The sequence below is a fragment of the Bos grunniens genome, chromosome 7 (genome assembly GCF_055505025.1).
Source record: "Bos grunniens cultivar Pamir isolate PY7600 chromosome 7, Bosgru_T2T1.0, whole genome shotgun sequence".
NCBI classification, from domain to species: domain Eukaryota; kingdom Metazoa; phylum Chordata; class Mammalia; order Artiodactyla; family Bovidae; genus Bos; species Bos grunniens.
Window position 1 is genome coordinate 59,714,418 of NC_141171.1, and position 23,662 is coordinate 59,738,079.

At 40.2% G+C, this 23,662-nt stretch overlaps 3 protein-coding genes across 45 annotated transcripts in view; 2 read left to right on the forward strand and 1 right to left on the reverse strand.

The window, feature by feature from the left end:
• Positions 1-20,789, reverse strand: part of LOC147369635 (sperm-associated acrosin inhibitor-like) — a 159,160-nt gene extending 138,371 nt beyond the window's left edge. For all 3 annotated transcript variants that reach the window (XM_086412324.1, XM_086412319.1, XM_086412325.1), the window contains exons 1-2: positions 20,082-20,789; positions 10,792-10,883 (exon numbers count right to left, since the gene is read on the reverse strand). In XM_086412324.1, coding sequence (XP_086268450.1) covers positions 10,792-10,883; positions 20,082-20,120 — 131 coding nt within the window. In that variant the 5' untranslated portion in view covers positions 20,121-20,789. The remainder of the gene's footprint in view (positions 1-10,791; positions 10,884-20,081) is intronic.
• Positions 1,143-8,476, forward strand: LOC147369640 (ovomucoid-like). The gene is made up of 4 exons (XM_086412329.1): positions 1,143-1,197; positions 2,306-2,331; positions 5,245-5,375; positions 8,413-8,476. Exons 1-4 carry the CDS (start codon positions 1,143-1,145, stop codon positions 8,474-8,476), a joined length of 276 nt encoding a protein of 91 aa, XP_086268455.1.
• FBXO38 (F-box protein 38) overlaps positions 20,782-23,662 on the forward strand; it is a 65,103-nt gene continuing 62,222 nt past the window's right edge. For all 41 annotated transcript variants that reach the window (XR_015167663.1, XR_015167664.1, XR_015167665.1 and 38 more), the window contains exon 1: positions 20,782-20,868. The gene's annotated coding sequence lies outside the window, so the exon portion shown is untranslated. The remainder of the gene's footprint in view (positions 20,869-23,662) is intronic.

Below are 23,662 nucleotides of genomic sequence, written 5' to 3' on the forward strand. Positions count from 1 at the left end.
TATTCCTCAGTTATAAAAGAGAATAAAATATTGCCATTTGTAGCAACAAGGATGGATCTAGAGAATATAGGACCTAGACCTAGAGAATATAGTTAGAAAAATATAATATATATGTTAGAAAAATATTTCTAACTGAAGTCAGAAAGACATATATGATATCAATTATATGTGGAATCTAAAAAAAAATACAAATGAATGTATCTACAAAACAGAAACAGATTCACAGACATAGAAAATAAATTTATGGTTACCAAAGGGAAAGTGAGGTGAAGAGGGATAAATTAGGAGTATGGGATTAACAGATACAAACTAGAATACATAAAATAGATAAGCAAAGAGAATTTACTGTATAATACAGTGAAACATATCCAATATTTTGTATTAACCTATAATGGAAAATAATCTGAAATATATATATATATAAATATATATATATATAAAACTGATTAACTTTGATGCATACCTAAAAATAACAAAATAGTACAAGTCAACCATATTTCAATTTTTTTTTTTAAAAAGGAGATTGTTCTAACAAAACAGACAACTGCCTTTAGGAAGTAAGAGAGGAAAGCTCCCCCAAAATCAACCCTTAGTAGAATATTATAGTCTCCTAATCCATTGGTTCCACAAAGAGACTAATCAGATTCTACTATGCAATTCAAATGTATGTGTATCATATGTCTGAGTCACACTCTATACCTACTGAATTAGAATCTTTGAGTTGAGGGGACCAAGTGTCGAAGGAAGACATGTAAATTTTTAAAAAGTTTCCCCAAATTACTCATTCCAAGTTCATCTTTTTTTCACATCTGTTTCTTCTTGCTAGTTAAAAAAAGAATATACTTCTATGGAACTGAATAATTTAATAATCACAATAATGTTAAGTCATGCTGTCAGAACCTTAGCTCCACAGACTGTTAGAAGAAACATTTTCTCTGGAAGTCTTGTTCTTTAGTAACCTGATGACTTTATCCTTGATGTCACATGTAAACGGGTTATTTGCTAAGTGACTTCATAATGGGAATCTAAGGTTCTCATAATGGGGCCACTGCTCTCAAATCATCAAGAGAATTGAGGCTTTGAGGATTTGCAATGAAACTTTCAACAGAAGGAACTCCCGTGGATGAATTACATTGTTCTTTATGGAAAAGATGAAAACTTTCTTTGTGGCTCTCATGATTATTGGCTATTTCTCATGTAAGGATTTATCAAAGAACCTCAGGGAGGGAGTAAACAATTGATCTTCTAAGGGAAGTAACAAGCCAATGATAATCGTTTTCTAGATGAAGGAATTTCTGAAATTTTGCATTTCTCTTGGATTTAAAAAATTCACTACCTTGACTAAAATAATTAATGGTGGTTGAATCCATTTTTTAGTATCCCAAGAATTCACCCATAGACAGGTTTAGACTCAAGATATTTTAAGGGATGATCCTAAGAAGTATAACCAACGTTTGACAAGTAATTGATCTTCGACTTTATAATCAGTTTCATCTCTCCTCCCTCTTCTTCCTAATACTTGCACACCAGCCAGAAACCTCCACAAACTTGTACTTTTTGTGTGCACACACACAAATGCCTTCTGCACAAAGCCGTGTCAGTTTCTGATGTGGCTTACTCTTAGAGCACAAGCCAATGATACCAATGTCACCAATAAGGGAAGTCCATGATGGGAAAGTGAATCTGCTGGCAGGATGGCTCAGATAGAGGGGGAGGCAAGGAGGAGCTTCCGTCTCAGCAGCTGAAAGAAGTCAAGGGTGTGAAGTAGACATGAAGGATGAAGGTAATAGGAACCATTAAAAGTTTGGGTAAGCAGTTGCTGACACAGAGGCCAAACAATGGAAGATGTTTCCTTGGAAGCAGATAGAGTTTGGAAAGAGTATATTCAGAAGGACAGGAAATGATTTTTTTAAATGGAGGCAGGTATGTAAGAGTTCTGTCAGCAGGTAGCCAGGATGACTATCAAGAATTAGACTCTGAAATGGATCTAGCAATGTGTGAACTGCCCAGTAGTGGAGGATATGCTGAGTCCAAGATTCAAATCTCTCCTGCTTAAGGTCAGCATTAGAGCTAGGTATGGGCTAAGACTGAGTTCTCAAGTGGCACATTGTGTCTCAGGCACGAGGAGAGGAAGGGAGCAGTGTTCAGGGATCAGGCCTGACCAGACAAACCTTGCGTGAAGAAGCCACATATTTTTCTGTGAGTTTCATGGCTATGAATTTCCATGGGATTACTTAATGGGTGAATTAGCTGTTTACATCTCAACATTACATTTCTTGATCCTTTTCTGAATATTTTGTTTCAGATATTTTTGCTAACATCGGAGATAAGGTAAGTTTGCTACTTCCTGCATAAGAATGATTTTTACAATCTTAAGCTTGTAGCATTTCCATTAGATTGAACCATATTAACCCATATGAAACTGCTAATATTTGATCATTGTTTATCTATAGAATTGCAGATCAGTGGTTCAAGCTAAACATCTCTGTCAAAATAAATGCTGAGGAAAACCAGGGCTCATCCCTGTCTCTTACTGCTTCTTCACCTTTTTATCGACCACTAGATATTAAAGCTCCTCATTTTAATTTTTTAAATATCTTTCTTCCTTCTAAGTGCTTCCCTGACAGCTCAGTTGGTAAAGAATCTGCTTTCAATGCAGGAGACCACGGTTCGACTCCTGGGTCGGGAAGATCCTCTGGAGAAGGGATAGGCTACCCACTCCACAATTCTTGGGCTTCCCTTGTGGCTCAGCTGATAAAGAATCTGCCTACGATGTGGGAGACCTGGATTCGACCCCTGGGCTGGGAAGATCCCGTGGAGAAGGGAAAGGCTACCCACTCCAGTATTGTGGCCTGGAGAATTTCATGGACTATATAGAGTTGCAAAGTTCCATGGACTGTATATGGGTTGCAAAGAGTCAGACACAACTGAGCGACTTTCACTTTTTCCTTCTAAAGTCATTGCTGATTCTTTCATTCAAGTCCTTCTCACTTTTTGCTCATATTATTACAAGAGCCGTCTAATGATCTCCTTGCACTTAGTTAGACCCAAGGGTTTTAGAAAATAGAGTTTTATTGGAACACAGGCATACTCATTTGTTTACATCTTGTCTCTAGCTGCTTTCAACAACAAAGCAAGGAAGATGTAGTATGGCTTTTAAATAGGAAAATATTTACCACCTCGATCTTAATAGGAAGTTTGCCAATCTGTGCACTAATCTCCACAACCATAAGAATGGGCCTTCTAAAATGCAAATCTGATTAAGATGCCACCTTCCTTAAAGAAAGGCTCCTACTACCCTTAGAGTAAACTTTTTGCATATCCTCCTTATCCTAGCCTCTTTATCCCTAAAAGGAGAACTTCCCTTCTCTCACTTTAGATTCTAGCTAACTTTAACTATTTGGGGGTCCTTGCTATTTCAGTGTGTCTTTGTATTATAATTCCTTCTAATTAAATTATCCTTCTTTTTTATACTTATATTCAACTTCAGAAATCCCTTTCATTCTTCAGTTCAGTTCAGTTCAGTCGCTCAGTCGTGTCCAACTCTTTGCGACCCCATGAATAGCAGCACACCAGGCCTCCCTGTCCATCACCAACTCCTGGAGTTCACCCAGACTCACGTCCATCGAGTCAGTGATGCCATCCAGCCATCTCATCCTCTGTCGTCCCCATCTCCTCCTCTGTCGTCCCCATCTCCTCCTGCCCCCAATCCCTCCCAGCATCAGAGTCTTTTCCAAAGAGTCAACTCTTCACATGAGGTGGCCAAAGTACTGGAGTTTCCGCTTTAGCATCATTCCTTCCAAAGAAATCCCAGGGCTGATCTCCTTCAGAATGGACTGGTTGGATTTCCTTGAAGTCCAAGGGACTCTCAAGAGTCTTCTCCAACACCACAGTTCAAAAGCATCAATTCTTCGGCGCTCAGCCTTCTTCACAGTCCAGCTCTCACATCCATACATGACCACAGGAAAAACCATAGCCTTGACTAGACGAACCTTTGTTGGCAAAGTAATGTCTCTGCTTTTGAATATGCTATCTAGGTTGGTCATAACTTTCCTTCCAAGGAGTAAGCGTCTTTTAATTTCATGGCTGCAGTCACCATCTGCAGTGATTTTGGAGCCCCAAAAAATAAAGTCTGACAGGAACCCAATAAAGAATCAATTCTTTGGTAAATTTTTCCCAAACATACTATATGGGCTTAATCATTAAAAGAAGAGCCAGAAGACATAAACATTGTTTCCCACAGTGATTTGAGTATTAGTGATGATTTTAGTTAATATCTAATGACTATCATGTATTACAATAATTATAGCTTTTTTAATGTGTTAGAATATAATAACAACTTCAAATTCAAGACAGCATGGATATTCATACTTAGGACAAATCTAAGGTGAATAGTCAAGTTTAAAAAGGCAGCCAATTCAAGGAAACTTAAAAAAATGGCACCTGAATTCAGAAGGAGTCATGAACCAAATGACTGAAATTTGGGAAACATTACTGTAAGTAATGGGAGCGACGGAAGTTTTGTACACAGAGCAGTAGCCGGAAAAACTGGATGTATGGATAGACTGTGACCTGAACCTATGGAGTAGGGAATTGGGACAGCTCATTCCTAATCTGCTCGTTACAGAATTCTCATGAACTTTTCAAGTCTCTCTGTTGCCTGCAGACAAATTGTTCTGTCACTCAAGTTCCTCTATGCATACTCCAACTCTGGTAATATTGAAGAAATCAAAATAAAATGGGGGAGATACTGGTAAAATTTGAACCTGGTAACTTCTTCCCTCACTATTCCAGCTTCCAAATCTCCAAAAGACTGAACTATAGCCAGTGCCAGAGTGGGACCACTCAGGGTGTCCCAATCTAGGCATAAGAGTTAATGGACAGTGGGTTTGGATGAACTAAAATAACTCCGGAGTCACGTGAACAGTGGTTGTAGTCAGTTATTCCCAGAGAGTGGGTACAGTCATTATTGCTACTCCTCAAAATAATCTACTTCTCCAAGAAGTTACAGATATCAGACAGTCAAGGACCAGGGCTGCAAAGCCTCAACTGCCTTTCAGAGTAAAAACTGCAGACTCTGACTGCTAAATTTAAGATAAGAAAGTTTTCATGTTTGAATTTTAAAAGAAGACATATTTTATCATTATCTCCTCTGTGCACCAAGTTAAACACCCAAGTACTTATAGTAGAAGCCGTTAAGAGAACTTGTTGGGTAGAGAGTTTGACCTGTGAGTTTTGTTTTAGGACATTTCGTGCAGTTATTATCAAAAGAAGACTGTACAACAGAAACACACATGTTCCATAAGAGTCAGCCCAATATGTGCCTCTAATAATGTTACATATTCTAACTCCTGCGTGTACTGCTTTGCTAAAATGTAAGTGAAAACACCAACCCCCAAACAGAACCCTCTTTTGAAAATCTATTGTGTAGCTAACTGATAACACTTCTACATATTTTGGAAAATGTGTGTGAACTCCTTAAGATGTGATTCTCTAAACTAAAAACAATGTTACTGGAATTTCTGTTGTACTTATTGAACCCAAGGCGTGTGGGGTAACTGAGATTAACTGAGATTTTTGAGTCCCACCTCCAACTCTAGCAGAGAACCTTTCCTTTATCAGCGTTGAACATTGGGTTTCAATATGATTTTATGGGGAAAAGGTTTTGTTCCTAAAATGTTTGAAAACCATAGTTGTAAGACAAATCACTCTTTTCAAGATAACAAATCAACAAGTCTGAGGACCTTGGATTGAGTCCCGCCCCTGTGGTTAAGTGATACTGAGAAATCTCGTAACTACTCCAAACCTTGAGCTCCTGTTTAAAATCTGAGATTGTATTTATGATATTTACTGCTTCACTTGCTAAATATCGTTTGACTACAGTGACCTTCTTTCCTGATATTTTCAAACGTACAAAGCTCTTTCCTGCTTCAAGACCCTAGGACAAACTATCCTCTCCTATAAGAATGTTTGCCCCTTGATTTTCATAGAACTAGTTCTCCCTCATGATTTAAGCTTCAGCTTAAGTATTTCTTTCTTACAGATGCCTTCCCTGACCATCCTACCTAACATAGATTTATCTCTGACATTTTCCATATTAATATGCCTCTGTCTATAATTCTTATAACACCCAGATTTTCTATTTATTTCCTAATTTTAAGTTCCATTAAGTCAGAAGGCAGGTTTTTTTATTTATTCATAATACTTAGCACAGTGTCTAGCACCACATAAGCACTGTAAGTATATACTTATTGAATGAATGAGTTCTTGAGGAGAATGAACATAATGGGTATAAAAAGCATTTTTAAACTTAACCCTTTACAGGTTATGTATTTTTAAGTTTTATCACTTGTTGTATTGGCTCAATCTTTCAGACTTGAGCATGTGGTTAAGAGTAAAGACTAATCCTTATAGCCTTGAATTGGAATTTCACCTCTTCTATTTAAACTATGATCTAGGACAGATAATTAACCTCCGTAATTACCTGAGAGGCTGGTCATGAGAATTAAAAGGCATAATGCATAAAGGGAGCCTAGCATAATGCCTGTCGTACAGTAGGCCATTAGTGTTCTTGTTATGTCGTTTCTAACTAGAGGACCAACCATCCCAGTTTGCCTGAGACTGATGGTTTTCCTGGGATGGAAAACTTTGAGTGCTAAAACAGGACAGTCTTGACCAAAACAGTCATCTTACCATCAACATGCTTTCATACCAACCCCTTGTTCTCCTTCTACATTTCCCAACTCTTTTCTTCACTCAGACCATAAAAACTATATCACAGTCATCTTCGGCTAGTACAACAATATCTTTCAGACAATCTCAACCCTCATCTTACAGGCCTCCAAGGTATTGATCACAATAATTCCATGGAACACACTGAGACGCCTTAGAGGGAAGAGAAACTGTATAGATGATTGCTATCTCTTCTCTCAAATTTATTAATAGCTCTTCACTTCCATCTTTTCTTCAAATTTACTATCTATCCACTTTCCTAGGATCTCAAGGTTTCAGGGAATTGAAAAATAACTTCTCAGCACTAAGACTTTACCCTTAGGATTTTAGTTTAAAAGCAGGGTGAATATTAAATTTACTTTGTTAAAGTATACAATTGTCTTTAGTATAGTCACAGAGTTATGAAACCATCATAGCTATCTAAAGGTCAGAATAGTTTTCATCAAATATAAACCTGTATCCATTCTACCATTCCCCTTAGTATCTGGCAATCACTACTTTACTTTCTACCTTTATGTATTTGCCTATTCTAGACTATCAGTAAAAATGGAAGGAATTTAGGGACTCATTCAAAATATCACAGCTTGTTAGGGGAGAAGCCAAGAAACAATTCCAGGAATCTAACATCCAGAGCCCTCAAGCTTAACTTTGAATTACTTTGATTAGAATCTTATGTTTGACCAGAGTTTTAGAATATTTAAAAACAATCTTTCACACTTACCTGTTTCATGAATCTTTAATAAATGCTTAGTAAGTTCTACACACTGTGCTAGGTGCAGGGAAAGAGTGGGGAAGAATAAGATACTATTATTCTCAGGCTATTACTATATGTCACACAGATATATAACTAATAGTCTGCTATAGTTTAGAAAGTATTTTCCTAAACAGGGCACCTATGAAAGCCATACCAATACTGGATGGTAGGCAAGGATGAGATTATTCCCTTTTTATACATAATAAGAAAAGACTCCAAAGTTAATTCCTTTGCTCAAGTCAAATTGGAAGGATTTACGGAAGATGAACAATGTTTTTTTGTTTCCTATGAGGCTATTGTTACTTTTTTTAAATGGACCACTTTTTTATGAAAAATGCAATAACAAAAGTCCATTGACTATAATTTATCGCAAAATGTAGTAATTGGCTTGCTGTTGTTATTACATTTCTGCTAATGATGACTAATATTTTCACTTGTGTTTTCTGCACTGCTGTATTTATCTTTTTCTTGACAATTATGCTCTTTGCCCCCCACAATAAGAATCCTCCCTGTTTGTAGTTCATAGAGCCCTTTCACAAGGATCCTCAAAGAGCCTTTCTCGTTAGGTACCCATAATTATGGTCATTTTACAAATAAATAATTCTGGTTCAGAATACTGAAAAGATTTTCCCATGGTTCTTCAGGGAGTCACTGTTTTTCCCTCTCCCTACTTAAAATACAAGTTTATACATCTGTTAAAAGCCCTAATAATTCACCATGATTACAATGTACAGTGGTTTCCAGAGTGAAGGGAGTATTGAGAGGAGAGGCAAATCTTTGTAGCTATAGGTTATTTGTAAGTTAAGAGTTTACAAATCAAGACTTGTCTTCGCTTAAAATCCCCAAAACAGTAAAGCTAGAGGAGGAGAAATAAAGGTTGTATTTCATATGAATTGTCACTAAATACTTATATCAATTTCTCTTAGAGCTTTGGAATTCACTCTTTCAGTTCAACATTTTGGAAAATGTCAGAAGTTCAAAAAATCTTGACTGTGAAGTGACTTTTCTTTATTCGTCATAAGTGAACCAACCATCATCTTTCCTTCAAAAAGCAAAATTCATTATATTTTCTTATTAAAAAATCAATAAATCTTATGCTATGGAAAGTTCCTCTTTAATTCAAGATATATTTAATGAGACACACCAGAATTGTGTTTGTTTCTAGAAGTACAGAGCTGAGTAGGAAGTGACCTCTGCCTTTGAGTAACTCAGTCTGATAGGCTAATTGGACAATTCATTTATTCAGTAAATATTCTTTAAGAACTTATGAACTGACAGACTTGGCTACGTTTGGGTCCTTAATAGTAATCAAAATAAGTCTGTTCCTTGTGCAGTTTACAATCCAGGGAGGGAGCAAGAAAACAAGATTATAAAAGATATAATACAATGTGAAAAGAGGAAAACAACCCATGACATCCAGGAGCTAACCTTGGCATTGCCATAGCACTCATGGGTCCAAATGAAAAATAAAAAACAAGTGGCCTTGATGTTCTCCTGTTTAGCAAACAACTTTGCAGAATATTAACATCCAACAAAGTTGGTCTGCAACCGTGATGAATCAAGACGAAGACAATACTACTCTATAATTAAGCCTGAACTCAGGCAAAACAAACATCATGCAAACTAGCAAACATCCCCTATTTTAGGTTAATATGAGTGACTGTTGCTTCTTTACCAATTACAACTTTAGCCTATTATTTCCTCCTTCTAAATAAGACTTTTCAAGATGTCAATCATAGAATTACCATGTCCTGAGGGTACCCAATCCAGGGCAAAGCCATTAAAATTTCCCCAAATCAACCTAATAACCCCAAATGTGGACAATAAATCCTTCCTAATATCCTTTTACTGAGGTACCCTATGGCTTCCATTGTTTTCTCTCTCACAGAGATGAATAATACATCCGACCTGTCCAACTAAGGTGCTGCTCATGTGTGGTCTTGGGCAAATGCAAAACTTGAAAGTGGCAACAATACCATGCCTGTTGTTCAAACCCTCTTTCTGGCCTTTCTCTTCAGGGGCATAAGAAACATGAAAGAGGTACTACTGAACTCTTAAACGAAGGGGTAAGGAATATTTTATTCATCTATTTATTCACTCATTGGCTTATATGCTAACTTGTTCCAAAAAATAATTTAAGGAGGCCGATATTATTCAGTGGATTCAGAGGTATAGAGGGGGGCAGCTCCCTGATAACTGTTATATAAAGACAACACTCTGACCTAACAGAACACCTAGAGACAATGGAACCCTAAGGTGGGATGAAAGTACCCCAATGACCCTGATGTTTAATAGGATACCCCTTCCCCAAAAGCTGAAGCTCCCTCTATCCTTTCCTCAACCATATTAATCACCTGCTGCCAGTTGATAGCTGACTCCCTGTCCTTATAAGCATTTTCTTCCCTTTACTGGACACTCTTCATTCCCATCTCCATTGTCGATTCTTATTCACTACTGGTGGAAAATTGGTTCTCAGGTTTTATAAGAAAAACCCTCATTCTTTTTTCCTGTTAGTCTTCAAAAACATAAGAAGCTCTAGAGCAATCTTCAAGTAAGTCTACGTCAAGTCACTCTCAGCCAAACATAATGATTTTCAAGTGACTGCTCTCATAAGACGCTTTTAAAAATATGTTGCGATTTTATTTTTGTTTGTCACAGTGACTGGAGTGGTACTATTGCTATTCAGTGGATAAATACTCTTCAATGCACTACACAATAAAGAAGTGACCCATCCAAAATGCCAAGAGTTGACTTCCCTGATGGTCCAGTGGTTAAGAATCCACTTGCCAATGCAGAGTACGTGGGTTCAATCCCTGCTCCAGGAGGATTCCACATTCTGCAGGGCAGTGGAGCCCATGCACCACAACTACTGAACCAGTGTGCCCTAGACCCCATATTCCACAACAAGAGAAGCCACTGCAAGAGAAGCCTGTGGACCGCAACCAGAGAGTAGCCACCACTTGCCACTACTGGTGAAAGCAGTCAAGACCCAGCACAGCCATCAATAAATAACTAGAATTTAAAAATTTTAAAAACATCTGCTTTAACAATGAACAAACAAAAAACCCAAAATGCCAAACCCAAAATGCCTACTGAGAAACATCTCACCCATAGAGGCAAAGTATTTATTGCATCCAACCCTGCTGCTTCTTCCCATGCCTACCCCAGGTATTGGTAATCAATGAGAGTACACTCCACTGAGTTGGACATGGTTTCAAAATCTTTCTCAACATAGCAATCAAAACATGTTGTGTCCATCAGATTTGGCATGGAAGACAAAATCCATTTGCCATTCTGGCCCTTACTTTTTTAACACAAAGGAAGCCTCACTGTTCTTGAGATGAAGTCTCCATGTGGCACCTGGGTCCTCTTCCATTTCCTTGCCTTGATCATCTATCTGTAACAGAGAAGAAAAAACCTGAAACATATGATAAGCCCATTATCAAGGCTCTACCCCTCAAGTTTGACCTTTAAAGGTAGAACATTTTTCATTCATATAGAAATAAAAATTTGCAGAGTAGAGAGTAACAGTTGGCTTGTTAGAAGTTTACAGGAATGTCATGACCTAGAGCGTCATGACAGCTAGAAGCACAAATGATTCTGGCACCGAGAAGGTTGCAATAACTGATCACACTCCCTCCCCTTTTAATATAAAAGAAGCCTGAATTTTAATTCTGGATACACTAGCTCCACCATCTTCATGATTTCCTGGCTTTCCAAATAAAGTGGTTATTCCTTGTCCAAACACTTTATCTCTTGATTTATTGTTCTGTCATGCAGTGAGCAGTATGAGCTTGGACTTGGCAATATGACCGTTCTCCCAGGTCTTCTAAGGGCACCATCAGCGATGTGAACTCTGTGGCTGGGACTCTGCACCATCCCAACAGATCTGACTGAAGCATCTACAGTTTTGCTCCTTATGCAGTGAGTGAGCTACACCCTCTAGTGGGGAAAACACATGTAGTATATTGAACTTCTTTCGAAGAATAACACCCAAAAGAAAACTCATCTCAGATACTGAATTAAAAAAAAAAAAAAATGGGGTGGGGGGAGGTGGGAGCAAAGTATGGGAGGTGGGGAGGATTTCCATGGCACTTGTACTTGAAAAATCCAGAGAGATCTCTGAATTCAGGCATGGCTCAACCCAGTCTCAAAAATTGTTGCCAGGTGTTTTTTTGGGTCTCCTTTTTTCGATCCATCCATGTTTTCCTTGACATTGTCTTCATTCTCAGGCTTTGACCACTTCACCCATCCCAGAGGTAAACCCTGGCAGCTCCAGAGTTACAATTTCAGTAGAAGAGAACTTTCCTTTCTTAAGACTTCTAGTAAAACATTTGAAGCTTATACATTAGTTGGGATAAGATTGCTGAATCAGATTTTAGGGCCACAAGTGTGCTTTAACTTTTATTGAAATAGACTAAATTACAAGGCACTGCAGGAGCCAGGGGTGAAGCAGCCCTCCTGAATGGACGAGATGAGGATAAAGAACTGTTCTCCAAAGGAACATTAAGGCACTGCTGCTGCTGCTAAGTCGCTTCAGTCATGTCTGACTTTATGCGACCCCATAGACGGCAGCCCACCAGGCTACCCCGTCCCTGGGATTCTCCAGGTAACACTGGAGTGGGTTGCCATTTCCTTCTCCAATGCATGAAAGTGAAAAGTCAAAGTGAAGTCGCTCAGTCGTGTCCGACTCTTCGCGACCCCATGGACTGCAGCCCACCAGGCCCCTCCATCCATGGGATTTTCCAGGCAAGAGTACTGGAGTGGGGTGCCATCGCCTTCTCCACATTAAGGCACTATTGCCAGGAAAATGAAAAAAGTAATTACTTCTGTAAAATTACTTCTGTAAAGAAGTGTACTTCTTTATACTTCTTTACAATTACATGTTGATACTACCCTTTTGGGATTCCACTTTTCCCTCCTCTGAATCTGAGGTTGTCCTCAGGCCTGCCCAAATTTCAATTCCCTGCTATTTTCCTGCCTTTACCACACTTATCTGTATCATAAGTTATGGTACTGCCAGGACCTGAAACACTTTACTATCTTAGTAGAAGGCAAGGAAATATCACCCAGAGAGCTAAACCTTCTGGAAAATACACTTTCATACCCATACAAAATCATTTGATGTGCTGGCCCACAACCATGGGCAGTCTGGTGGCCTCTCAACTTCAAAGAACCCCAGGGCACTTCTGTTCTCACGGTTACTTCTTGCTCCATATCCCTAATTTTGCAGACTTCTTGACATCAGCCCCTCATTTGACCTTTTAATATTATCCACCACTTTGGTGCAGCACTTTGGTGCTTCATTCCTCAAGCATGTTCAAGGCTACTCAGAGTAACATGTTTTCTGAAGGTTTAGGATAATAATCAAGGTTATGGTTTTTCCAGTGATCATGTATGGATGTGAGAGTTGGAGTATAAAGAAAGCTGAGCACCAAAGAATTGATGCTTTTGAACTGTGGTGTTGGAGAAGAGTCTTGAGAGTCCCTTGGACTTCGAGGAGATCCAACCAGTCCCTCCTAAAGGAGATCAGTCCTGGGTGTTCATTGGAAGGACTGACGTTGAAGCTGAAACTCCAGTACTTTGGCCACCTCATGCGAAGAGTTGACTCATTTGAAAAGACCCTGATGTTGGGAAAGGTTGAGGGCAGGAGGAGAAGGGGGCAACTGAGGATGAATTGGTTGTATGGCATCACCGACTCGATGGACATGGGTTTGGGTGAACTCCAGGAGTTGGTGATGGACAGGGAGGCCTGGCGTGCTGCGGTTCATGGGGTCACAAAGAGTCACACACAACTGAGCAACTGAACTGAACTGAGGATAATAGAGGAGGTTAATGGGTAACACAGCGTAGGAAATACTATCAGGAATATTTTTGGTAAAAGTGATGAAATCTAACTGAAACTTATTTTTCTGGGCTCCAAAATCACTGCAGATGGTGACTGCAACCATGAAATTAAAAGATGCTTACTCCTTGGAAGGAAAGTTATGACCAACCTAGATACCATATTCAAAAGCAGAGACATTACTTTGCCAACAAAGGTCCGTCTAGTCAAGGCTATGGTTTTTCCTGTGGTCATGTATGGATGTGAGAGCTGGACTGTGAAGAAGGCTGAGCGCCGAAGAATTGATGCTTTTGAACTGTGGTGTTGGAGAAGACTCTTGAGAGTCCCTTGGACTTCAAGGAAATCCAACCAGTCCATTCTGAAGGAGATCAGCCCTGGGATTTCTTTGGAAGGAATGATGCTAAAGCGGAAACTCCAGTACTTTGGCCACCTCATGTGAAGAGTTGACTCATTGGAAAAGACTCTGATGCTGGGAGGGATTGGGGGCAGGAGGAGAAGGGGACGACAGAGGATGAGATGGCTGGATGGCATCACTGACTCGATGGATGTGAGTCTCAGTGAACTCCGGGAGTTGGTGATGGACAGGGAGGCCTGGCGTGCTGCGATTCATGGGGTCGCAAAGAGTCGGACACAACTGAGGGACTGAACTGAACTGAGCCTAAGTCAAACAAGAAATGGGTGGATTCATGCAATTAAGAGGACCCATGGTCTTAATTCAAGATCAGCAGTATCCCCTGACTTAAGTAACGCAAGGAGTCTTACTGTCCACCTCTGACCTCTGCTAGTCTATGAATTGCACAGAATGCTGGTTTTGTCATCTCCCATACAGATTCCATCTACATGATGATTTAATGCTGTTACCACCCTAGTCATGTGTCCTCATAGCTTGAGAGCCAAAAGGAAAAGGGTTGGGGTGGGAAGAAGGGAAATCATGGGGCTTAGCTACTCCCCATCAATATGCAACTACAATCTGCCAATATGGGGAGTTGAAATTTTTAAGTAATTATAACCACAAAAATATTAAATTTAAGCATAGAAATGAGGAATAAATCACATCTATATTGTAGTTTGGGTTAAGAAATAGTCTACAAATAATTATAATTTAAAATATAGATATTTTAAGAAAATATAACAGTAAAGAATATGATGGATGAATTGTGTGATTCCAATTTGAAATCTTTAACTATTGATTTAAATTTATAATTTTAAGAGAATAAAAATTTTATTAAGTCTGTATTATTTGGCGCTTTGAGAAGTTGTCATTTGCCACATTTATGTTTAACCGAATAGAGCTGTAACATTTGGAAAGAATTTTGTTATAACTGAAGTACTTAAAAGCAAAAATTGAGTACAATTATCCTTTCATTAATTCCTTCATCAACTAAGCTTAACTGTATACCCACCCCCCTATCTGTTTATGTTTGAGAAATTGATTCATCTGGATGTTTGCCTGACTCCCTTGACCAAACTGCAGGAAGAAATATATCCACTTATCATTGTTTGTTTCTTTGCGACTAGTCCAGTGCCTCCCCTGAGAGCAAGCACTCAGAAAATATTTGTTGAATGAATTAATGAACCATGTCAGATTCAAAATACAACCAGCGTTCGAAAACTACACCTGCTTTCTACCTGTTACTTTTGGAATGTAAGGACCATCAGTTTCCATCCCAGTATGAGGCTCATTTGGGTGGGCCCAGTCCTTCAGCACTTTTCATTTCTTTCCTTGTGACAGCTGAATGAGGTTAATTCACCTTCTACTAATCGGGGGGCAACTTGCTCATTTAGTCAAGGTCAGGAGAGTCATAGAGTATGTGAGGGGAAACTGATTCCCGTGTGTCCTATATGCAGCAAAAGGAGACTGAAATGCTAGACTGCAACCAAGGCATACTGGGCCTTGGAATTCCGATCAACAAGAAATAAATGTATGCTTTAAGGTTTAAAGTTTAAGAAAAAATGAGCCATTGACACATTCCTTGTGTGCTTTAAGAAAATTAATCAGATTGTTATTTGGAGGAAAAATTACAAGACTGCACAGGAGGAATATGGATTTTGAAGTAAGATAGCTAAAATTTCACAGTGATTCTCTTTATTTGCTAGCTGTGTGAACTTTAGCAAAATACTTAACCTCTCTGAACCTGAGTTACGTTACCTGTAAGATGGGGTAAACAACACTTACCTCACAGAATTCATAGGGATTAAACATAATGATGTATTTAAAATGACTGGTAGAGAGACATTGAGATTAAACAATGAAAAAACAAAACATTAAGAATTTGCAAGTGAGATACTAGAGCCAGGATGATGAGACAGAGAGACCTAATTAAGAAGTAGTTTGGACTCTATGGGAGAGGGAGTGGGTGGGAAGATTTGGGAGAATGGCATTGAAACATGTAAAATATCATGTATGAAACGAGAAGCCAGTCCAGGTTCGATGCAGGATACTGGCTGCTTGGGGCTAGTGCACTGGGACGACCCAGAGGGATGGTATGGGGAGGGAGGAGGGAGGAGGGTTCAGGATGGGGAACACATGTATACCTGTGGCGGATGCATTTTGATATTTGGCAAAACTAATACAATTATGTAAAGTTTAAAAATAAAATAAAATTTAAAAAAAAGAAAAAGAAGTAGTGACACAAGCTTGTGGGGGAAGGAAAAGTGAGCTGAACTGGGTGTTTGTAATTACTATTTCAAGCACAGCTGCACAGAGCCTGGACTCTGTTCTCTGTACTGCTCGGGTATCCTGACATTCCACTGGGCCAGGGGTTCCCAAACTTCACTTAAGTGTTCTTTGTAGATGTCTCCCAGATTGCTTAGGAGCAGAAACTGCTACATAGTCATCTCTGCAGCCCTAACAGTCTAACAATATTCTCAGGCCCCACACAGCCTTTTAGTAAATGCTGGCTCACGGTAAATAGTTCTTGGCATTTCAAACATCTCTTGTTATAAAAAATATCTTCTTTACTCTCACATCTCTAGAGAGCTGGCTAAAAGATCAGCACTCAATGCAGTTGACAGGGAAAACACAGTAAGACTTTATTACTTAAACTTTTTGAGCTTCTGAAGTTTCTAAATCTATTCACTTTCTTGAGATGTAACCTTGAACAGTATGGTCCAAATTAAAAATGAAATAAACGGCCTTATTTATTTATGCTCACTTAGGCCTCATGTTGGGAGAAGGCAATGGCACCCCACTCCAGTTCTGTTGCCCGGAAAATCCCATGGATGGAGGAGCCTGGTAGGTTGCAGTCCATGGGGTCGCTAAGAGTCAGACTTGACTGAGCGACTTCACTTTCACTTTCCACTTTCATGCATTGGAGAAGGAAATGGCAACCCACTCCAGTGTTCTTGCCTGGAGAATCCCAGGGATGGAGAATCCTGGTAGGCTGCAGTCCATGGGGTCGCACAGAGTCAGACACGACTGAAGCGACTTAGCAGCAGTAGCAGGCCTTATGTTTATAAAAGCTACCCATGAAACTTTTTCTTTTCTCCTTTTGTGTATGTGTGTGTCCCCGCATGTGCACACGCCTAATCTACCACCTTGTGTTTGGTTTTGATAGTGCAATTCACTAAGCATACACCTACTTACAACATCCTTTCACAGTATTTCCTTATGTAACTTGGAAAATTTTAAGATGCTTTGAAAGTGAACTTCAGAAAAACCACATGCTAAGAATTCAGTCCTTGAAACTTCAAACACTGCTGAGAAAAAAGGGAAAAGAAGAGCCTCTGAACAATCAAATAGTAACAGCTAACTTTTTCATAATATTTGCTATGTGCTTATTTAACTTATATGCAGAGTACATCATGAGAAATGTTGGGCTGGAAGAAGCACAAGCTGGAATCAAGATTGCCAGGAGAAATATCAATAACCTCAGATATGCAGATGACACCACCCTTATGGCAGAAAGTGAAGAGGAACTAAAAAGCCTCTTGATGAAAGTGAAAGTGGAGAGTGAAAAAGTTGGCTTAAAGCTCAACATTCAGAAAACGAAGATCATGGCATCTGGTCCCATCACTTCACGGGAAATAGATGGGGAAACAGTGGAAACAGTGTCAGACTTCATCTTTGTGGGCTCCAAAATCACTGCAGATGGTGATTGCAGCCATGAAATTAAAAGACGCTTACTCCTTGGCAGGAAAGTTATGACCAACCTAGATAATATATTGAAAAGCAGAGACATTTCTTTGCCAACAAAGGTCCGTTTAGTCAAGGCTATGGTTTTTCCAGTGGTCATATATGGATGTGAGAGTTGGACTGTGAAGAAAGCTGAGTGCCAAAGAATTGATGCTTTTGAACTGTGGTGTTGGAGAAGACTCTTGAGAGTCCCTTGGACTGCAAGAAGATCCAACCAGTCCATTCTGAAGGAGATCGGTCCTGGGATTTCTTTGGAAGGAATGATGCTAAAGCTGAAACTCCAGTACTTTGGCCACCTCACACAAAGAGTTGACTCATTGGAAAAGACCCTGATACTGGGAGGGATTGGGGGCAGGAGGAAAAGGGGATGACAGAGGATGAGATGGCTGGATGGCATCACCGACTCGATGCACATGAGTTTGGGTGAACTCCAGGAGTTGGTGATGGACAGGGAGGCCTGTCATGCTGCGATTCATGGGGTCACAAAGAGTTGGACATGACTGTGTGACTGAACTGAACTGAGGCACTCTTCTTAGTGGATTACGAACATTATCTCACAAAAAAAAAGAAAGAAAGGCCGTTGAGAAATTGGAACCCTTGTGCACTGTTGCTGAGAATGTAAAATGGTGTAACTACTATGGAAAAATTAAAAATGGAATTTCTATATGATATAACCATCCCACTTTGGGATATATATCAAAATAATGGAAAGAAAGAAAAGACACCTGCACACTAATATTCATTGAAGAATTATTCACAATGTCTATTTACAACAGACATGTGGGAAGCAATCCAAATGTCAGTTGATGGATGAATGAACAAGCAAAATATGATATATGCATACAACGTAATATAACTCAGTCTTAAAAAGGAAAAAAAATCTGACACATGCTGCAGCATAGCTGAACCTTGAAAATATTATGCTAAGTGGAAAAAAACAAACAAAAAGGACATACTGTATGAGCCTACTTATATGGGTACAGAGAGAGAGTAGAATGGTGGTTGCCAGGGGCTGGGCTGCAGCAGGTGGGAATTGTTTAGGACAAATGGAAGGGAAGATGAAAAAAATCTGGTGGTGGATGGTGATGTAGTCACATAACAATGTAAATAGTCTTAATGCCAATGAATTAATGCCACTGTACACTCAAAATTGGTTAAAAACACTAAATTTTTTTACATATATTTTGGTGGTGGTGATCTAGTTCCTGAGTCGTGTCTGACTCTGGGGACCCCATGGACTGAATGGAGCCCACCAGGTTCCTCTGTCCATAGGATTTCCCAGGCAAGAATATTAGAGTGGGTTGCCATTTCCTTCCCTAAGGGATCTTCCAGATCCAGGGGTGGAACCTGTGACTCCCGCATTGGCTGGTGCATTCTTTACCACTCAGTCACCAGGGAAGCCATGTATATTTTACAATTAAAAATAAATCATGTAAGGAATCACTAAGGTACACCCTCAAGACTGTACTGGTGGGGCTACTAGCCTTCCTTTTTGAAGCCTGTGCTAATAAAATCTACATCTCTCTCCCCCACCAAAAAACAGTTAAAGATGGACCCTCAATCTTTAGCTACTCATTAAATTAAGAGGTGGAATCTTACCCTTCTCATTTTGAATCTGGGTGGCTTCCTTGACCAACAGAATGTGACAGAAATGACTTCTGGGACTCCCAAGGCTGAATCATTTGAAGTCCTGTCCTTGAGTTTCCTCCTGTACTGCTTGGAACAGCTCACTTTCTACTCTATTTCTGAGTGCTCGCTATCATAACCCAGCGCTCTGCTGTGAGAAATCCAAACCAGAAGGATAAAGCATGTGTAGGTACTCTGACAGATAGTTTAAGCTGAGGCCCTAGAGGGCTTGCAGACTAAATTGTCCATGATGCAACTTCCATTTGAATTTGCAGTGAAAAGTCTCAGCCGACATTTAACATCAAATGCATGTAACCCCAATTTACAACTGCCCAACTGAACCCAGTCAACTCCCAGAATCCTAACAAATTATGGTTAGCCACTAAATTCTGCGGTGGTTTTGTATGTACTTACCATAACGACATCCCTTTTTTCCTAACAAACCCGAAGCTTAGAGTTGACATCTCAAGGTCACAGAATGAGTACTCACTCTGTGGTTGCTTGAACCCACAGATGTGGACTGCAGTAGGGAAGGCCTACTGTAAACTTATACTCAAATTTTTGACCCCTAACCCCAGAGTTGATCAAGGGTCACCCATATTTAGGGGCAAGGCATTTGGAAGGCAAAAAAATTTGGTTTCAGTCTAGCTGTGTGACACTGCGCAGTTATCTCTGCAGACATACAATGGTTCGTGTCATTTCGGTTAAAGACTGTTGCGGTCATGGAGCCATCAGTCACTGCAGCTGTGCCTAAAGGTGCATCCTACTGAGATTCAGTTCGGAGAAAAACAGGATTATAGACCCTAGAAACCTAAGGTACATATCAAGAGAATGACTTCATAAAGCCCAGATTCACATATTACCTCATACATAAAAAAGAGCTAAATTCATTAATTTGACATTTTGTTTCTTTAACGAGAAGTAATATTTTCACGTTCAACTACCTGCTTTTTTTCTTTTTCAAACTCCTACACATCTGCATGCCTTACCTCTTCACAACAGTCACTCGCAGACATCTGAGAGGCCATCTCCACAGCTAGCTTAAGTCCTCAGCCAGTGCGCTGAATAAAAAGTAATTCCCTAATTCTAGGCTGTGGGGTTTTTTTGGTTTGTTTTCTTTTTTTTCAGTCCACACCCTCTCTGAAGGTAGTTTTTGTAAGGAAAAAAACGGGTCAAATTAACTCCTACCAATACGTCACGGTCGTGGCGAGTGTTTAATTAGACAAAGATGAGGAAATCCTTTGGAAACTATAAAATACTGTAAAGTACGTACATACACAATGTCCCAAATGTAGAGAAAAGCAGACTTAACATTGACGTTTTTACCCCACCTCACCCTCGCCAAAAAAAGTTTTTCTGTTTTTCAGGTAAGTAAGTTTTGGAAAAAAGTCTCTACCGAAATTTAGCTACTTTGCAACCGAAAAACGCGAAACCCTGAAAAGTGCACCAAAGCCACCTAGAAGCAAACCGCAGAACCTGGACTATTTATCCGGCGGCAGACGCTACACACTTCGGGCGTGGTAACGCTGTCACGTGAATGAAGGACTTGCCGCGAGTTTACCCAAAAGCCACGCTTAACATGGCTGCCAGGCCTGGACGCCCGAGCCTCACACCCAACATGGGCACAGGGAATGGGCCAAGCCCCGGATGCCAACATTCCGGAAGTGCCCGAGGGGCGGCGGAAGCGGAAGTGTCCCGGCGGTGGGGTCCGCGGGAAGTGTTTGTCGCGTTTCTCCCTCCCCTTTCACCAGTACAACAAACGGAGGGCTGGCATAGGTGAGGCGGCGGCCGGGTTGGCATGGGGCGGGCGGCGAACTACAGAGCCCGGGGTGCGTACAGCGGGTGGAGGCGGCTGGATCGGGCTCTAGGGCCCTCGACCGGTTGGGCTCTCGGTCTCCGGCCCTTTTCGGGCCTAGAGCTCCTCGAAAAGCCGGGATTGGGTTTGTAGTAGATTGGGTTTGTAGTGGTTGGTCTTCGAGGCCCTGGTGGCGGCGTTTGCCACCTTGCCTGAACTTTGCCCAAGATCCCGGCATATAGCACTCTCTATGAATCTCGATTTCCTGAACAAAATGAGAGTTTTGGCCCGGCTACCTTCTGGGACCCCGTCGTACTCTGGGCGTCACAAATTCCACGATTTTAATGTTAAGTCAGTGTTTTAACCTGTGAATTAAAGCCTGTAGTCAGCTTACTGAGGGGATTATCCGAGCAGGAGGCGGTGAATACATCTGTGAGAGGCGGCCAACCGGGGGATAGGGAGCCCGGAGTTCTAGTGTTACCTCGTCCACCGACTCACTCTGACCTTGCCCATTTCCATTACCCTCTCTGTGGCACGGCTTACATATCTGTAAAATGAGGGTGTTGGGTGCGTTTCATGCCCCTCCGAACTCAAAAGTCAGAATCTCAACTCTCTTTTAAGGACACTTTCCTTAGAAACACGCCTGAAAGCATCTCTTTTTTGCTTTTTTGGGTAACCAGAAGATGATTTATCAGAGGTGTCTACCATATTTGTTTCCAGACACCAAGCCAACCAAGGGCACCTGGGCAGTTAGGAAGCTTGCTGTGTTTCCTGTGCTCTGAAAAGCTCTGTCCTGAAGACTGTTTTTTGAACCTATATCAGCAGTGTAAAACACGCAAATGTGAAAAACAGACCTTTGTCTTAAAACTGCTCTTAAATTGCTGATTTACTTACTTTGGGCAAATACCTTCCTTTCTCTCGACTGGAGATTTCTCATCAGACAAATGAATTAGTTAGATTAGGTCACAGGTTCTTAATCCCTTTTCTCATACTCTGCAGGCTGAGCGGTAAAGAACGCTCCTGCCAATGCAGGAAACGCAGATTGGATCCCTTGGTCAGAAATATCCCTAGGAGAAGGAAATGGCAACCCACTGCAGTATTCTTTCTTGCCTGGGAAATCCCATGGACAGAGGAGCATTGCAGGCTACAGTCCATGGGGTCACAAAGAGTCCGGCAGGACTTAGTGACTAAACAACAAAACAACAACTGCACAAATGAATAAAATAATAACTATAGATCCATGGTTTTCTGGGGGAGGGGAAAGGTGAGATATGGAGGGTACATATTATGTAGCCATATAGATAGAAAAATCTGTGTTTCTAATTTTTAAATCTCATTTTTGACAATTACTGGTCTAGGTTGTTATCACCAGGGCTCTTTCTCTTTAAAATTTGTCATGCTGTGATTCGTATGTCCTCTTTGCGTAAACTTTTGTGTGTGTTTGTTTAAATGACTGTGTCCCTGGAGGTATACTCTTTAGTTAAAAAAAAGATACTAAGATATAGAAAAGAAGAAAAAGGAAAAGCCAGATTATAGTAAAGTGACATAGTGAAATAAAACTGGACTTGAGTTAAAGATACAGACAGCACCGGTACTGGTACCTTGTTACAGCACTGATACTTTCTGGCAAGCCAGCTTACCTCTCTGGTTCTCACTTTCCTTATTTGGAAAATGAAAGATTCGACTGGATGATTCCTAGATATTTTCAGCACTGTAATTCTGTTTTTCTTATTTGTTTGTTTTTTATCTGAGCAGCTTGGTGGATATGGTGCAGCATTTCTTTAGGCAGGAGAGGCTGTTCTAGGTGGTAGACGGAAGATCTGTGAGGAATGGTGTCAGATTAAGTGACATACAATATTACTTTGATATGAGCAAACTGAAGCAAAACAACAACTAAAGAAAGGTGTTAGAAACCTAAGGGGCAGAGGAGCCCTTGACGGTGGAGCTTCGTGGGAGGAAAGGCTTTGCCGTCTATGGGGTCACATAGAGTCGGACACAACTGAAGCGACTTAGCAGCAGCAGCAGCACCTAGTAGGCAATAAAAAAATAATCAAGTGAGGGGATGGTTGGATGGATGGACAGATTGATAATAGCAAGTTTTAAAAAAGGAGTTTCTCCAAAAAATTGTTATTAATTAGATACAGAATGGGAAATTGATTCAGTATTGTGAAAGTCTGAAAAAGCAGAGGTCCCTAAGTTTTCTAATTAATTGTAAGATAAGTCAGTTTATCTCTTCCTTATAAAGTACGTTAGTAAGAGACAAACATGTACCTTGGAGGGTCCAGTGTGACCTGAGGAAGAGAGTAATTAGAATAAGAGAGATGGAAGAGGATGTTGACAAGATGGAACAGGTATAAGAAGATTTCTAAATTGGACATTTAGGGAGTAAAGGAGTGGACTTATGTAGGACTTTTTATAGGTATCAATGATAGAATTGTGTACAATAAGTGTTAAAACTTCTCTAATGGGAATAGAGAATAAAAAGGGAAATGATGTTTGCAAGCAAGGAAATGTTGGTGCTCCTCAGCAAGTGGTAGAAATAGCCTTGAGGGTTAAGGTTTAAAAGAGAGGGATAAACTTGGGAGCAACCAGAGTGAATTAAATTAGTAGAGGATAGGTAGTCTAGTTTGGGATAGAGGGAAACTTGAACTGGCAGGTTGCAAGGAATGAAGCAGCCTAAGAAACTGTGTTAATGAAAAGGACCTTCCTTCCCTTGTCGAGTTTCTCAAATTTAAAGAATACTCAGAAACAACTCAGACTTATCGTTAGTTAGAA

What these genes read in the sequence shown, in the direction of transcription:
- LOC147369640 (XM_086412329.1), top strand. Translation starts at nt 1,143, where the DNA reads ATGGAAAAGATGAAAACTTTCTTTGTGGCTCTCATGATTATTGGCTAT. An exon ending in GATTATTGGCTATTTCTCAT is followed by an intron (nt 1,198 to 2,305) that starts GTAAGGATTTAT and finishes ATTTTGTTTCAG; the next exon opens with ATATTTTTGCTAACATCGGA. An exon ending in GTGTACTGCTTTGCTAAAAT is followed by an intron (nt 5,376 to 8,412) that starts GTAAGTGAAAAC and finishes AATTTCTCTTAG; the next exon opens with AGCTTTGGAATTCACTCTTT.